This window comes from Hetaerina americana, unplaced genomic scaffold (genome assembly GCF_022747635.1).
Source record: "Hetaerina americana unplaced genomic scaffold, ioHetAmer1.1.p SCAF_10, whole genome shotgun sequence".
NCBI classification, from domain to species: domain Eukaryota; kingdom Metazoa; phylum Arthropoda; class Insecta; order Odonata; family Calopterygidae; genus Hetaerina; species Hetaerina americana.
Window position 1 is genome coordinate 68,332,725 of NW_027286070.1, and position 16,455 is coordinate 68,349,179.

The window sequence follows — 16,455 nt, forward strand, 5'->3', positions numbered from 1 at the left end:
TCTTACGAAATTAGTTTTCATCGCATCTATTCGTATGCCAAAGAACTCTAATTGTCGAGTCAAATCAAAATAGTCGTAACAGCGTGCCGTTTCTGTTGGCGTGGTTAGTAAAACAGTTTGTATTTGCACGGACATGAATTGGTAGAACTTCCCCCATCTTACATTCCAGTTCGTTCTGGTATGCCTTGGTATGGTGGATGTCTATCGTATAAATGGTTGTGGTTCATTTTTATTCTCTCCTTGTTCGTATAGCAAGGGGCACTTCGACTCTTTAATCGGATGAAACTAATACTTGTTCTGAATTAGGTTTGCCGCATTATGTATATAAATTTGCACGTATAGTATGCTATGTGGAAACCTAAAAATACGGTATCCACTTGTGTAATTTTCCCCCGATTCCAAGATATCATGAATAAACAGACCCAGTCGTGTTTCTCGTGATATTATTTTCCTAATACCGTGCAGATCACGGCAGAGTGCGTCCCTGCTGGCAATAACGGTCACTATTTTCCTAACGATTATATTTTTCAAAATATTACTGGGTATCGATGCTAAAGAAATCGGTGTAGACGCTCTGAAAGAAATTAGTTAAGAATCTGGCCCATATAAAAATATCATCATTATCTGCCTTTGAAGAATGTATTTCTGACCTGGTGACTTCAAATATAATCTTGCTATGTTTGGTGAAGAGTATTGATACATTTAGTCATCGAGCTTGGAGAGAACTTCTATGTTGGTTTCAGGGGGTCTGTATAATGAACATTTAAGTTTGTGTGATTGTAGTCTTCTACGTTGCACAAACACTTATTTAACGTAGACGTTGCATTCATAACGGAATCTTTGGAGTGTCAGTTTACTGCAATGAATACTCCGTCTCCGAGTCATTTTCATTTTTTTTGTAATTGATGGAAACTTTCGTTGAAACGTAGCTGTCTTCTATCTTATGCGAGCGAGCTTTCTATTTCTACGACGATATCTTCCTTCGTACCTTGAGCGATGTTCTTTACCCGCTATTTTATTTTTTATGCTTATGCATTTGATGTGATAACATTAATATTGCATTCTCCTTTTGTTTTTTTTTTGCCGGTAGTGGGAATGTAGCACACCAAACTCCGCGCAGTACTGTGGTCGTTATTAACTACTATCCAAGAGTTGCACGTACTTACCTCGATTAGTATTATGGCAGTTTCCTTAACAATAATTGCCCCAGAAAAAGACCTGTTCACCTAACTACCAGCGAGGATAAATTCTCGTCGCGTTCTCGTCGTAAGTGCCACCTTCTGCGATGCCTCGTTCGTGTAGTGAACACCCGCACGGTCGAGAGTCATCCTAAACGACGAAAGGACAGGCCGCAGGTCAATGAAATCCAATATCCCGACAAAGATTGTCCAGTCTGCTATTGATCGCCTCAGTACGGCTCCAAACCTTGCTCCCACGATCAACCCATGGGATGATGCTACAAATACTCGGACCATTTATGCCATTGTCGTGTTCAAATATTTGATAATAAATTTAGTTGAAAAATTCTCTCCCTTGCTCCAAGTAACGGATACTTTAAAAAAAAAATACCTGGCTCAAAGGATAAAATGTTATGAAAATAGTTATTTGACACTGCGGACTTTATGTTCAGTTTTCAAGATTGGATAAAGCTCACTGCAACTCATGATCATGCAATTCTTTACTCTTGTTCCTCCAACGGCTTACATTTCAAAAAACGTCACTTGCCTGTTCCTGTCACTCTGTGCATGTTTATGTTACCACTGTGAGTGTGAATTCTGTGGGGTCACACCGTTAAACGAATCCAAACTTTAATGAGTTTCAAATATTATCATCACATCAATTTTAAGGCTCTTTTTTATGAAAAGAATTAATTTTTATCATGCATCTGTAAAGTACATTTTAGTATACAAATGCTTTCGTAATTATTGGTATGTTTCTTAATATTTACACTTTTTACAAGTGTGGCTCTACAGGCATAATGAGATTGTTAGAATAAATTATCTCTAGAAAATGGATTGTTTTAAGGAAATCATATCATATGACTAAGGACCTAGAAAACGTGAGGATGTCTTAAGGCGTAGACTGGCATTGTAACAGTGGTACTTTCACGCTTGGTATTATCATAGCCCGACTTTGCTGTGCTCTGCGCTTTGTGTTTAGCGAGAATAGAATGTAAAGGGAGGGCCAATACTGTCTTGAATCGGCGGCCGCTGCAGCCCTGTGGGCAAGGGTCCGTGCCAACGGTCTGTTCGCACACTGTGCAAAGGACAACTATTGAGGGCCGTGGTGCCAATGTTATGGGCCGGAAGAAAGGTAGAGGAAAGGGAGAAAGACTCGTCCTTGCTTTTGGGCCGCTTATTTTAATTAGTTCTACATTGAATTACATACTAACGAAATTACAATTAGTCCATCGTGTTACTTCGGATCCGTTGTAATTAATAGTATTTTCGTTTTGAATTGCTTAAATATTCAGGTCCGGCCGTACTCGGTCTGGCTGTAAATTAAATGTGTCGGATTTTTGTGGGCTCCCTGTGGTCTCTAGAATACTAAGAGTGACACGTTGTTGACTTGGCTTCTATATTCCATGTACAGTAACTATGTTACACAATTAGCCTCGAATAATTCCTCATTGTCTATCGTTTTAAGTAGACCGAATCATGCATCCAAATGATTCAAAAAATGAAAATACTCCAACCATGCTCATCGAAAAATCCTTGCACTGAAAAATTTCCAGAAATTTTATGATACAATTGTCCCCTGAGTATTTGAGCCATTTATGAACTAGCTATCATCGATATAAAAAAGATTTTACATTATGATTGTAAAATGGGAGAGTGTGTATAAAAATGGTGGATAACCTCATCAAGTCTGAGCAAACAGAAACTGGAATGAAGATTTGCGCTGAAATCCTTGAAAACATCTCAAATGAGTTGTACCATTCGATAATCCATCCACTGGTGATGATACCTGGATTGCTCACTGTGATAAATAAAATAAGAACCAATCCAATCTATTAGAGGATTTCGGTTCACCGATGAGGGCACGGATGAGCTAGTCAAAAGTCGAAGCCATAATTTTAGATTATTTCGAAATCAGAGGGGTTGTAGATGTGGAGGGGGTATTGTAAGGTTATTCGTTCTACCATAAACCCTCATGATCGGGCGAGGGGGTTTCGGGAATGCCACTTACTACCAGTGATCCTTTTTTAGGACAACACTCCGCGCTTCGCAAAAAGCAGTAATTAGGAAAGAAGTGCATTCCGTTATTTTATGTCGTACATATCTTAACGTCCATCATATTCGCGGGATATAAATGGGGTAGACGTTGAGTCGTGGATTCTTTGACTTTGATATTGTCATCTTTTATTCACTATTCTATTATTTACTAAACCTTAAAAAAAAACCATAAACACAGTAATCAACCCGAAGGTCGGTTTCGTAGGTGATGGTAGAGTTCACTCAGTACTATGCCCGACGGCGTGTGAAATTCACAAATTAGCAGGGTTGGGGGGCCAGTTCCTTTCACCGTGCCGGTTATGTTGTCCCAGGAGGATCTGGTACCCGAAAAAACACATAGCTTGGGTGGAGCCCAGGTGCCCAGAGTGCCTATACCCGGGAATCGAACCCGGGGGGGATCGAGATGGTGCGGGGGCTAACGTACTGGCTTCCCACCCTGAGGGCGCGGGTTCAAATCCCGGCGGTGTTGAATATTTTTCAGAGGTATCTCGATCCCTACTTGAGGTGCTTTGTGGAGGGCACTTTGAGTGAGTACGCCGTCCGTCGGATGGGACGTTAAACTGCGGACCCCTTGGCGCCTTTCGTAAAGAGTAGGCTAATGCCGACGCCGGGTTTCTCTCTACCCTTCATCCTTTCCTATCCATCCCCTATGGCGCAAATGACCTCAGCTGTCGGTCGCCTCCCCTCAAAACTACTACTACTCGAACCCGGGCCCCTCAGGTCATTCGTCCAACGCTCTACCCCTGGACTACCGCGACCCACGTCTTATTCACTGTACGTGGCTTTTTATTCTAGACTTAGCAAAGGTGAAAGCATTAAGTAGTTACAGAACTCGTGAAGAAGCTGTTCGAGTTACAGAACTCGTGAAGAAGCTGTTCGAGTTACAGAACTCGTGAAGAAGCTGTTCGGAAAAGAACCTGCGGCATGCTTCAGACTTGATTCGAATAGAGCGGTATAGGGATTGAGGATGGGAGTCTTTAAAACGTGATAGCAAATTCAACAATATTTTTAGACTACATTGTTGAGAGTATTAGTACGGTTATTTTCCCAGACGTCTTATCGCGCCATCCAAGCCGGGTAACTAGTTCTAGAAATGCAGTTACCATCGCGATCTTCATCTACATCTACATCTACTCAATACCCCGCAAGCCGCCGCAAGGGCGTGTGGCGGGGGGTGCTAGGACACCACCCATAATTTAGAAAAGAAAAATTAAAAAAAAAAAAAAAAAAAAAATCGCATGCAATAACGAGAAAATCATATATAAAAAAAAAACATGGCATACATTCATGCATGAACACTTACACCCCACACACATGCAAACACTCAAACTACCAACTAACATACACATGCACCTGAAAGTATACCTAACATCTCTATAGTGTTTAATTTTGTTCCGACTTGTAAATTCAAAGTTTTTAATATTTCTAAAGTGACTTCGGTTTCTTGCTATTATGATTACTGATTGTTCGGGGAAAGAATGAGTATTTGTACCTATCTGTCTTGGAATCTATCTCCCTTAGTTTATCTTTGTGGTCTGATCTACCTAAGTAGTGTGGGGCCATTATAATTCCTTCAGTGTCATATTTAAACTCGTTTGTTCTGAACCTTTCTAAAAGTCTAAGCCTCGCTTGTTCTCTCCGCACTTCAAGTGGTTCCCAGCCTAAATCCCCTAAGAGACCTGTCACACTTGTGTTTTTATAATAACAATTTTTAACGAATCTAGCGGATTTTCTCTGGACTTTATCTAATTCTTTTTGCCAAATTTTCTCCCACGGATCCCAAATACTTGCGGCATATTCCAAATGAGGTCTAACTAGAGCAAAATAACACCTCTCTTTAACTTTTTCATTACATTTCCCCACCACCCGTTTTATGAAGCCAAGTTTCTTTAAAGCTGATCCGCATATTGTCCTGATATGTGCTCCCCATGAAAGGCGTGGTGTTAGAACAACCCCCAAATATTTAACTTGATTTGCCGTAGTCAATACTGAACCCTCTATTTTGTAGTTTATATCCTGTTCCTCACTTCCTTTATTCCAAAATTTCAAAACTGCACATTTATCTATATTAAGTGTTAATCCCCATTTATTGCACCATCCCGAGATATTGTCTAAGTCTCTAGAGAGTAGCTCGCGATCTAGTTGGCTCCTTATTTCCCTGTATATCACCGTGTCGTCAGCAAATAACCTTAGATTGCTACTAACGTGTGTGCTTAAGTCATTTATGTATATTAAGAACAGAAGAGGCCCTATTACACTTCCCTGGGGGACGCCCGAAGTAACATCTCTCTCCGTTGAGCACAACCCATCTATGACTACTATTTGTTTGCGGTTTGACAAGAAGTCCCTAATCCAATTAATTATTTTCTCATTGATCCCATAGTATTTAAGTTTGTGTAACAATTTATTGTGTGGGACTTTGTCAAAGGCTTTTTTGAAATCCTTAGTTTCTTTAGTAGGCTGGTATGTTTTCGGCCTGACTGTCGCGACGGACATGAATTACCGCCCGCAGCACATATTTTTCCGGACGCCAATCGAGAAAGCGTATCACTGTTTCCACACGGGGATTTGGAGCCCGGTCCGATCGTTGTGGGCATCCAGAAGACAGTGTCCGCACCAATACAATCTCCCCAGGTCGCCGCGTACTGCGCCCACGATTCTCCCATCCGTTTCGCCCATGCAGCTCCCGTCCGAATTTCTCTCCCTTGCTCGCAGCCATTTCTGGTGCCCACACTCTCCTCCTTGCGCACCCCCCTCTCCGACCTATGTTCTCCCGTCGGCCCCAGTGCGCGTACCTTTCGGCCCTCCCATTTCCCTTACCTTGGCCGCCGAGGACTCGCTCGTCCCCGCCCCGTTTCCATTGTTAGCCGTTTAAGTCGTTATGGATACGTCTTCATGAATAAACCGGCGATGGGCTGCACGGAGGGAGGAGTGGGGGGCTTGTTCACGTCCGGGTGCGAGAATGGGTTGCCCGGGGGGGGGGGGGGCGGATGGTCGGAAGGGGATCGTAAAGGTGGCGGGCGAGGGGAGGGGGTTAAGGGTGCAGGGCGACCAATCCGGATGCAGCTCTCTTTGGACTGGACCCTCTTTCAAAGAGCATCCAGTTCCATCCGCTGATCTTTCCCTACCTTTCGCCTCCTTTCCCCCTTCAAGTTCAGCTAGATATTTATGTACATATGTGTGTGCACACACACACACACACACACACATACACATATATATATATATATGTGTGTGTGTGTGTGTGTGTATATGTATATATATATACATACATATGTGTATATATGTATGTTTATGTATGTGTGTATATGTATATATATATGCATATACGAGGGTCATCCGGAAAGTAGTACCCGTTCGTGCCGCATGAAGTGCTGACGACGCGAGTAGCCGCTGGACGAGGTCAGATAGCTTCAGTGGCTTGTCTGCCTTCTCTGAGCCAAGTTGCGTGACGCTAGCATTGCCTGTGTTGTTTCTGTGATTGTTTACAATGTTTAAAAAAATTGAGAACGCCGCCAGTTGTGAAGTGAGGGCAGTGATTAAATTCCTCAATGCAAGAAACGTTCGCCCATGTGATATTCATCGCCAATTAAAGGAGGTGTATGGAGACAATGTAATGGACGAGTCGTCTGTTCGGCGGTGGTGTCGCAACTTCAACATGGGGAGGGGGAACACACACGACGATGAGCGTTCGGAGAGACCGTCTGTCATTACAGACCAACTGGTGAGCTCAGTTGACGAATTCGTGAGGAACGATCGGCGCGTCACAATTGATGACATCTGTGAGCATTTTCCCAATGTTTCTCGAACAATTGTTCATGAAATTGTTAAACACCATCTGCATTATGCAAAAATTTGTGCAAGATGGGTCCCTCGCGTATCTCAATGAGCTGGCGGCGAAGGACTATGCAGCAGGAATACAGAAACTTGTCACACGTTATGACAAATGCCTTAATTTGCTTGGAGATTATGTTGAGAAGTAGTTTAAAGTATCCTCTTTCAAATAAAATTTTTTATGTTTGTTAATATTTACTTTTGTGTCTTTATTTCACGAACGGGTACTACTTTCCGGATGACCCTCGTGTGTGTGTGTATATATATATATATATATATATATATATATATATATATATATATATATATATATATATATATATATATATATATATATATATATATATATATATATATATATATATATATGTGTGTGTGTGTGTGTGTGTGTGTGTGTGTGTGTATGTACAAACACACGTATACAGACATGTACCTAGGGAGGGGATATCGGTCCAGGTCTCGCAAAGACGGGCTCGGTCGTTGCCCACTTCGGCGGGACCCCGTTTCTTATTCCCGCGTCTTTTTTTTTCCGCTCATCGACTTCCCACCTAATTGGTTTATCGCTTTTTTTGCATCGCCGCATCCGTCCGCCCTGCGGGCCCTTCCATAAGGGGCCGGCCCCCATCCTTCCCTCGTTATATTAAAAAAAATATTTTTCATTTTTCCCAACCCCTAACCTCGCCTAGACAACGGCCGTTGTGGGTTTTCGCTCCCCCCTCAGGCAACATGGTCGTATTTGTGTGAATAGAATGCCGTTCTTCGTGGAGGGAGACACGGTCCGCCTATTCCTCACGATTATATTATCAGCGTAAAAACGTGGTTTTAATTGGTTGGAGGAACCTTGCTGATTGGGTGGTGTTGTTAAGAATAACGTTAGTTCGACCTCTTCCTCGTCCCCCTTCAAGTACGCTGAAGCAGTCCACCATCATGGCGGTCGTTTGCCCCTGGAGTGCGTTTAGTTGACCGAAGGTCGAGTCGAATACAAAGGTCGATACCAAATGTTTTGCCGATCTCCGATAGCGCACGTGCGTTATGTTTCTCGCATGAGTTCGTGAAAGGGGTTGTCTTATTCTTTTCATATCGCTGGAGATCGAGCGTGTTTACTCCAGATTTTTCATGTTTGATTTCTTTTGTGTTCACTCCGGTGCGGGCCGTGTAATTCTGTCAAGTAATGGCATTGCAGTACTTCACTTGCACCCGTATTTGGGGCCTAAAATTAAAAAAAAAACGTCTTGGATTTCCATTTTGGTGCAGATTATTGATAATTGTTTAGCAATCCTTGCGATTATAATTATACGGATTATTTACTTGTGTCAGTATGGGATTAATGCGCAATTAGCAATCTCACTTGAGGCAGTAGTAAAACGGCATTCATTTTCACTCTTAAAAGAAATGTCAAAATGTGGATTGTTTTTATCAGCAGTGGTAATTTACTCGCATTGCAATTGCGCATTTTTTCAGAGAGATTGTATGGTAAGGCGTGTGTATAGTATTTCTATTTTCCGTGTTTCCGTTTACATTTTCGTCCATATATATCGTTCTTGCCGGCCCCGGTGGCGAAGGGGTAACGTCCTCACCTGCCCAACTCTGAGGTCGCGGGTTCGATTCACGCCTACGTTATTTTTCTTCAAAAAGACCTTGGGTGAATGTAATTGTCAAATTGTTGTATAATTGTTCAAAGTGCGATTTTAAGGCCGAAGTGATTTTTTCGGACTAATGTTAAATAAATTAACATGCTAACATATGCAGCTTGAATGTAAACATAAATTGATTTTTTCCGAGTAATCCTAGAAGAGGACAATTTTGAGCGATTGGAGAATTTAGCTGATTCAGGCAAAGAAATTAATAGCGATGTTAAAGAAGGGAATAATGAGAATAGCTCGCGCAAAGAAGGCTCTTTAGCAGAAAGAAAAACTGCCCACGGCATGTAGTATTAACTTCGAATTAGCTAGCAGAAAATGGTTAATTCAATTTTGCATGGTTGCTGCTATTAGATTTGCATTGGTAAAAGCCGTAACTTAGAATGGAAAATGGGAAGGTATGTGGTGCTGATGAAGGACAATGAAAATGAAATGGAAGGACTGAAGGAGGCCTTTAGGGTGTGGGTGAAGGAACAAGTCCATTCAGGTGTCAGAAATGAAGTTAAAATAGTGACACCCCCTCATGCGAAGCAATTTAATGAAGACCACAAAGAAACGAAGCGACTGGGGAAAATGAGTGAGCAAGTGATGAGAGGCTTATGGAACCATGGATGAATGGAGCGAATGGTAGGTAGACAGAAGATAGCTTTGAGGACTTCTGCGGACCAGTTCTAAGATCAAACATCTTTGCTCATGGTGATGAGGATGAAAGCATTATTAATATTCGCGTAATGGATATTTCGTCCGGCAAACTATTTGATTATCAGTGCAACTGAAACTTGAAATTTTAGTGGAGCTTCGAATTTTTTGTCGCCTGTGTTTAGTGAGCAAGCACCCCAAATTTCAGATTGCGACAGAAGAGTACGACTTAGGAACACAGGCAAAATGGAAGATTGTTAATTTTAAGCAAATAGTTATCCATTAATTTTAAGCAAATATTTATCCATTAATTTTAAGCAAATAGTTATCCATTAATTTTAATTATTTAATAACAATTCGATTATTCTTCACGAAATTCGAAACGAGTTCTTTGGCTTCCTGCATACAAGTCATATATATTTGTATACATATCGTACTTGTATACAGAATTTATTTCTAGTAGAAGTTTCCAGAGAAAAGTATGTTTATCAGGACTTTTGTTCTTAGCTTTGATAAATTGTTCACTAAAGAAATGTTTTGTGGTTTCGGGAGGAAATAGAGTTGAGCTTGGTCTTGGTGAGGCTAGTGGAAAAGAGGACTGGAATAGTAGATATGGGCGTAGCCTCTTTGGTTGTGTATTCGGCAAAGACTAGGGGGGGTTAAGGAGTTCAGTGCCGCCTTGCTCGTTACGTTCTCTTAAAATGCTTCTATTTTGAATTTATTTCATAATATTCGCAGTCAATTCAGTCCTATAAGTAATTATAACCCGTAAATTAACTGTTTTGATTACACTTTTTTGCTTACAGCAGTGAATATAAAGTCTCAATTGGCTAATAGATAAATTTATGCATCAATGACAATGATTAGAAAGAACTCATTTCATGTAATTAAGAATGAATATTCAGTATATAATTTAGTCATTTTTGTTTTCAGGTTTGAAAATTTATTATCGGAGGCTAAAAATTCCGGCGAATCTCATCACCTAGATAAGGTAAGAGGTATTTTCATTTATTGTGAATATATTTGTAAATATATTTGTAAATATATTTGTAAATATATTTGTAAATATATTTGTAAATATATTTGTAAATATATTTGTAAATATATTTGTAAATATATTTGTAAATATATTTGTAAATATATTTGTAAATATATATGTAAATATATTTGTAAATATATTTGTAAATATATATGTAAATATATTTGTAAATATATTTGTAAATATATTTGTAAATATATTTGTAAATATATTTGGTAATATATTTCTTGTAAATAAAAAACGGGTGAAATCAAATTTGACCCCGAGCATGTTTGCCTGTTGTTGTGCTCCTAACGTTTCTCGCCCTTGTAGCGGCGGCTTGCAGGGTATTCTGTAATTGATGTAGATTAGGGTGGACCTACAAAATGGATTGACTTGTTTGATAAATAAGAGTGTCTATTTTAAATGTGATAATCGACGAATACTGTAAATGAAGTTGAACTGTATTATTTGAATATATTTGCGTCGATTCATAAATGTTTTATTTCGCTCATATTGGTATGAAAGGACGAGTCGTTCGTCTCAGATGGCGCTAGATGTATCGTCTATAGTTTGTAGTGCATGTATCTAATTTTCTTCTAATTCTTGCACGTTATGTGATAGTTTTTAACAAATATTTTTCCCTTTTACCTTCCTCTCCCATACTTTCCCTTACCACTAACCCTTCCCACCTGATAATTGCACCCCCTGCCACATACATTGTTGGTGGATCTAGGGGTGTTTATATCGATGTCGATAATTTTAATTTTGCTCTTTCTCATAATAACATGCAGTTACATATCCATCGAGGGTTAAATGATTGAGCTAAACGACATTGTTTGCTTTTGAAAACTAAATTTAAATGACCATTTCACTCATTTACCTATCTTTGTTTTTATTTACCATGCATTTATTTTAATTTATATGGTAAGCAGCGACCTCTCGAAGCATTGGATTCCGTAGAAAACAAGATCATTGTATTTTTCCAACGAGTAATAAATAATCTTACGAAGTAATCAATTTTAACAAGGCTGGATGATACGCTACACGAAGATGTAAGGAATTATCGTCATACGTATCATTGACCTTCGAAAATCTGTCTACGTAATTTAATACTCGCCAGGTTAAGTGTATCCAAAACAGCGGTCTAGTGATTGATAGTTAGAAAATAGAACTGTTTTTTTCTTGGCACAAATTAAAGGTGTCATCTTAGTATTTCAAGACATTTTGAGAAACATATTCCAACTTACGACAACTAATTTTTGGATTTATAAGACATTTTTTTATTCGTTGTCATTTAAAAACCCTATTTGAAATGATATCTGTTAATCGTTGCCTTTCAATGTTGCAATTTCAGTCTGTGGTCACGGTAACATTGGAGTTCATGCGCCCGGTGTCCCAGAATTCTCTCGACCTTTTCCTGCAGAAGTTGCTTTGGGAGCCATCGTCCTTGGTCACCGGAGATGAGCAGCCTCCTTCTGTCCTCAGGTTAAAGGTATTGATTGGTGTTTAGAATGTTTTTGTTACACGCACCCATTTGTGAGTGGAAAGAGCCTTCGAGATCATTAAGAGTACCGTAGTGCATGTTTTAAGGCACCATATTCTACAGGACCCTTCATTTCGATGCCCTGCTTGACCTCAGGTGCCATACTCAATTTCCAAACTTACTTTCGGTAATGTTGTGTTTCATGCAGTAATTTGATGTATCATTTTAGCTCAGTTGTGTTGCTAGCTATAGGATTTTCGGAGAAGTTGGCCGTGAAATTTTGTGTAGTCATTACCCTTGGTATGGCTACTGATTGACTGATCAGTACGCGTTTGGCTCTTCAGCGTCTGGTGATATTTTCGGTGGGCGATCCTCCATCCAGGGACCAGACCATCTTGGGGCTTCGTCGCGTTGGACCGCTAGGTTTTAGATTGATTCGCTACGGACGATATATACCAGCTAACTGGAGTCACAACTAATCGGGCTCCATGGGGTACCTCCCGTGTTCCTCCGGGCTGTCTATACGTTTTCCATTCTTGAAATTCGATTAATTTTTTGGAGATGGCATAAGAATCGTCTCCCGCACGTTGTACTGAGTGAAACTCCTGTGTCAGTGATGGTGATTGGGGCTGTTCTGTTACGTTGAATTCCTGCATTATTGCATAAAATTGTTGTTAATATGTTGTGCTTATTAGATGGCACAGAAAGAATGAACTCGGGTAAGAAACTGATAATTTTTGACCTAGTTACGCTCTTTAACTTTTTTTTAGACTGAGGCTATTACTTCCATGGACTTAGTATTCTGAAAGCTGTTCGTTGATTGTATTTTGTGGTCTCGTGGGAGACTGGACATCACGTGACGCGAGGACATAAGTTTAGTTTATTCTTGTGGGGTAGCATAATCTTAAACTCCTTTAGCCTGCTAAGGGAACATTTAAATGCTTCTGGCTCTGCCAGAAAGAAGCTCTTTTATAATTTTAAATTGTAGTATCACTTTTATATTTAATTCCTTCAGATATCCATAATTGGTAATTACATACTTTGTAATTTTTCACACGTTGTTATTCGCCACTCGCACAATAATCGATCATAACTAAACCGAACCCTAGTACCAGGATTTATTTAATTAAAACACCAAAATTTAATTATTTAGTCAAACACTTCAATTATTGTATGATGTACCTTTTTGTGTGCGCATTTGTTCGAGTGTTTGCTTATTTGAACAAACACAGTTTCAGATGCATGCATGAGGCAGTATTTGTGCTTGCATGGCTTGTGCCCTCACAACCCCCGACACCCGCCCTTGGGACGACTTGCAGCTGTATTGTGTAAATGTGGACGAATTTTCCAAATGATTTTGACGTGACAGCGTCATTGTCAGAGGGCAATTGTACGTTGACAATGAGGCTGTGATATCAATTGGAAAAACGTTGGAAAATTATAAAGTGTTTGATAAACCAATCATAGATCTTGGCCGAAGCCATGTGCGCATTTTGACATAGAGGTAGATAAGTTAAGGTTTACTCTTTCCGGATTTAGAGGGAGATAGGGAGTAGCTTTGATGTTGGTCTACTCCGAAAGATGCGCCCAAGGGTCCGCAGTCCCATCCAACGGTAGCAGTGCGTCTCTTTAGAAGATTTCTCTATTCGGCTCCCAAGTGGATAGATGGATAGAGGTCTTTGTTTGGGCGAAATTGAGGCCTAATGGTCTCTTTTTCCACTTAACCAATTTACGTATACATTAGATATTAGGTACAACATTTATAATTACTTGCTTACGTATACATAAATACATATAGACAGACACACATTCATTAGGCACAGATTTGCACATCGAATATATATATATATATATATATATATATATATATATATATATATTCGATGTGCAAATTCTATACACAGTAATCAACCCGAAGGTCGGTTTAAGAGGTGATGGAAGAGTTCACCCAGTACTAAGCCCGACGACGTGCGAAATTCACACATCAGGTTAGGGGGGGCAGTTCCTTTCCCCGTGCCGGTTATGGTTTCCCAGGAAGACCTGGTACCCGAAAAATCACACAGCTTGGGTGGAGCTGTGTGATTTTTCGTGTGAGCCCGGGAATCGAACCCGGGACCCTCCGGTCAGCAGCCCAACGCTCTACCCACTGGACTACCGCGACCCATATATATATATATATATATATATATATATATATATATATATATATATATATGCATCATCCGTATATACATGCAATGATAAATTAAGGATACACCTAAACATACGCTTCCACACATACTCTAAGTTAAAGTAGAGATTGCATTACAGCAGATAAATCCACCACCTTTGAGACTTGAACCAGGTCTCCCAGCAATGGAAGCCGGTACTTCAAACCCATCCGATCGCCAACCTGTTTTTTTAATTCAGGCTTTCCTTCGCCCAGAGCGTGATTGTTTCAGAAATATTGATAGCCGCTGTTACGGTTGTCGGCTACTGCAACTAGCTATAAGCATATTGAGTTGTCTTAGGAATTGTGTTCTTTTGAGAACGACATTTAAAGTCAGTGCCGGTAACTAGTTTCACTCAAGGATGGACCCAAGAGACTGCAAAGAATGTGAAATTATGGCTTGCCCATTCTACGACATCCATTTGGTTTACTCACCATTCTGTGACGAATATGTGAGTGTGTTGCGAATCCTGATCTCTTCGGATTCAATTCACTCGATTTCCGGGACTGTTCATCCCCCATTCTATTTTACCGGCCGGATGAAAAGACCACTTTATTCGCGTACATGCTTGGACTTGAAAAAAAAATCTCTTCCTTCCCATCCGGCTTGCGCCCATCTCTTTGAGGCCGCGTGTAAATGTTGTGTTGTTTCCCTTTCCCAACTGTGCGTAACAGTTCCCAAATTGACGTATATGTATGTATTTCCTGTCTCGAGAGAGGAGGAGGAGTTGCTTTTCAAACCGCCCCGCTCCCGACGCCGCTCCACACAAGGGAGGCCTCCCCCTCCGCACAGCGCGGTCGCCGGCGGCCGGGGAGGGGATGAGGGGCCTGGGCCGAAGAAGCGAAGTGGGGCGGGCGGGCGGGCGGTTTGAGGGGCGGAAGTTTCCCGGGGATTATGGTGGCGAAGGGTTCCTCAGGGGCGGATCGGGAGGAGTTTTTGAGGTTATATGCGAAGGCTGGGGCTATTTACCCCAGGGCTGAAGGTGGGCTTTAGCGGGTTACAAAAGGCATTAAAAAAATCGGCGATGGAAAAGAGGCTGCCGCGTCGGCTCCAGGGTGCAGGAATAATGGGTGGGTCGTGAAGGGGGGGGGGAGGGGAGTGGGCCGGCAAATTGTGTGTTCAATTCATTCATGGCCCGTGTCTGAATTTTAAGGGATGTCCCTTTGATAGAGTTCAGTGAGAAGGATGGCGAATCGAGGGACGGAGGTAGACTGCTTTTTTCTTTCCCTTTCGGCGGGGCCTTCGGAGGGTTGTAGGTCCATTCGCCGTGAGGGATGTGTGATGCTTTACTGAGCTCATGAAAGTTAACGCTGAAAGATAACCACTATCTCCGTTTTATTGTGCCTTTTGATGTCTGTCTGTCGTTATGGGGAGAGTTCGCGTTCAGTGTTTACGTGTGCATGTTCATTTCAATTTATGTGCGTCCTCATTTGCATCGTGTGCGCATGGGGTAACGGACCTTAACGGGGAGCAGACTGCGGGGATCTTTTTCACGTCATTAGTAGAACTTGCATCGCTGTCGGGGTGTTTGAAGGGACTCAATTGTTTAGAGAAATATTTGAACCGACCGAAATTAAGTAGCTCTAGAATTAATGATCTTAAAATGTTTCGTTTTCTCAAACGAAATCATTCATCTTTGTAATTAAAACCTATAAATTTAATGAATCTGAATGGTTATTGTGTGGCCTGTGGTTGGCATAGTGAATTCCATGATGTTTTTGGGAGAAACGCCACAGATTGTTGCCGACAAATTTTTCTTTTTCTTTGACGGGATTCCTGTCGAGGGGAATGAGTTTATGGTGCCCGTCTCTCGGATTTATTCGCAGACCAGAGTGAGGCCGTACTGAAGCTGACCATTATGGGATACTCAGTAGCTCTCGCGAATATGTATGAGGGATTTGGGCGGAAAATTGTGGGTTAATTTTAACCATGGCGCGTGTCTGAATGTTAAGGGGTGCCCCTTTTATAACGGACTTATTTGCCTTCAATTCTCACTAAAGCCATCTGCAGTTTTTGTTGGCGATTAAATACTTTGTCTTCGGAATGTAACAACACTCCTCCGTACAAAAAAGTTTTTTTAATGCTCTTTGCCATTAACAGGCTATTTCTGTTGAGATTAAATTTAAACTTTCTAAACCAGTAGTGTTTTTTTTTATATCAGAGAAAAACTTAATTAAAAATGTAATATCGCGTACCAGTAGACAGTGGTGCATACGTATGCTTTATTTGAAGTTTATAAAAGCGGTGAAAAAGGCCTGAATGAGAGGTTGGTTAGAAATGTAATGACTTTTGGTTGCCCTGCTTTTTCTCTCTGGGTTTTATTAAATATTTACTGATATATTTGAGATATGGGTAACCATTTGTTGATTGTTACCTTGCGCATCGAGAAAAA

The 16,455-nt window shown here is 40.8% G+C and overlaps 1 protein-coding gene across 1 annotated transcript in view; it reads left to right on the forward strand.

Annotated features, from left to right (window-relative positions):
• Positions 1-16,455, forward strand: part of LOC139699052 (zinc-regulated GTPase metalloprotein activator 1-like) — a 253,362-nt gene that overhangs the window by 157,116 nt on the left and 79,791 nt on the right. The window contains exons 11-12 of the mRNA XM_071598058.1: positions 10,283-10,340; positions 11,725-11,862. Of these exons, the coding sequence (XP_071454159.1) occupies positions 10,283-10,340; positions 11,725-11,862 (196 nt within the window). The remainder of the gene's footprint in view (positions 1-10,282; positions 10,341-11,724; positions 11,863-16,455) is intronic.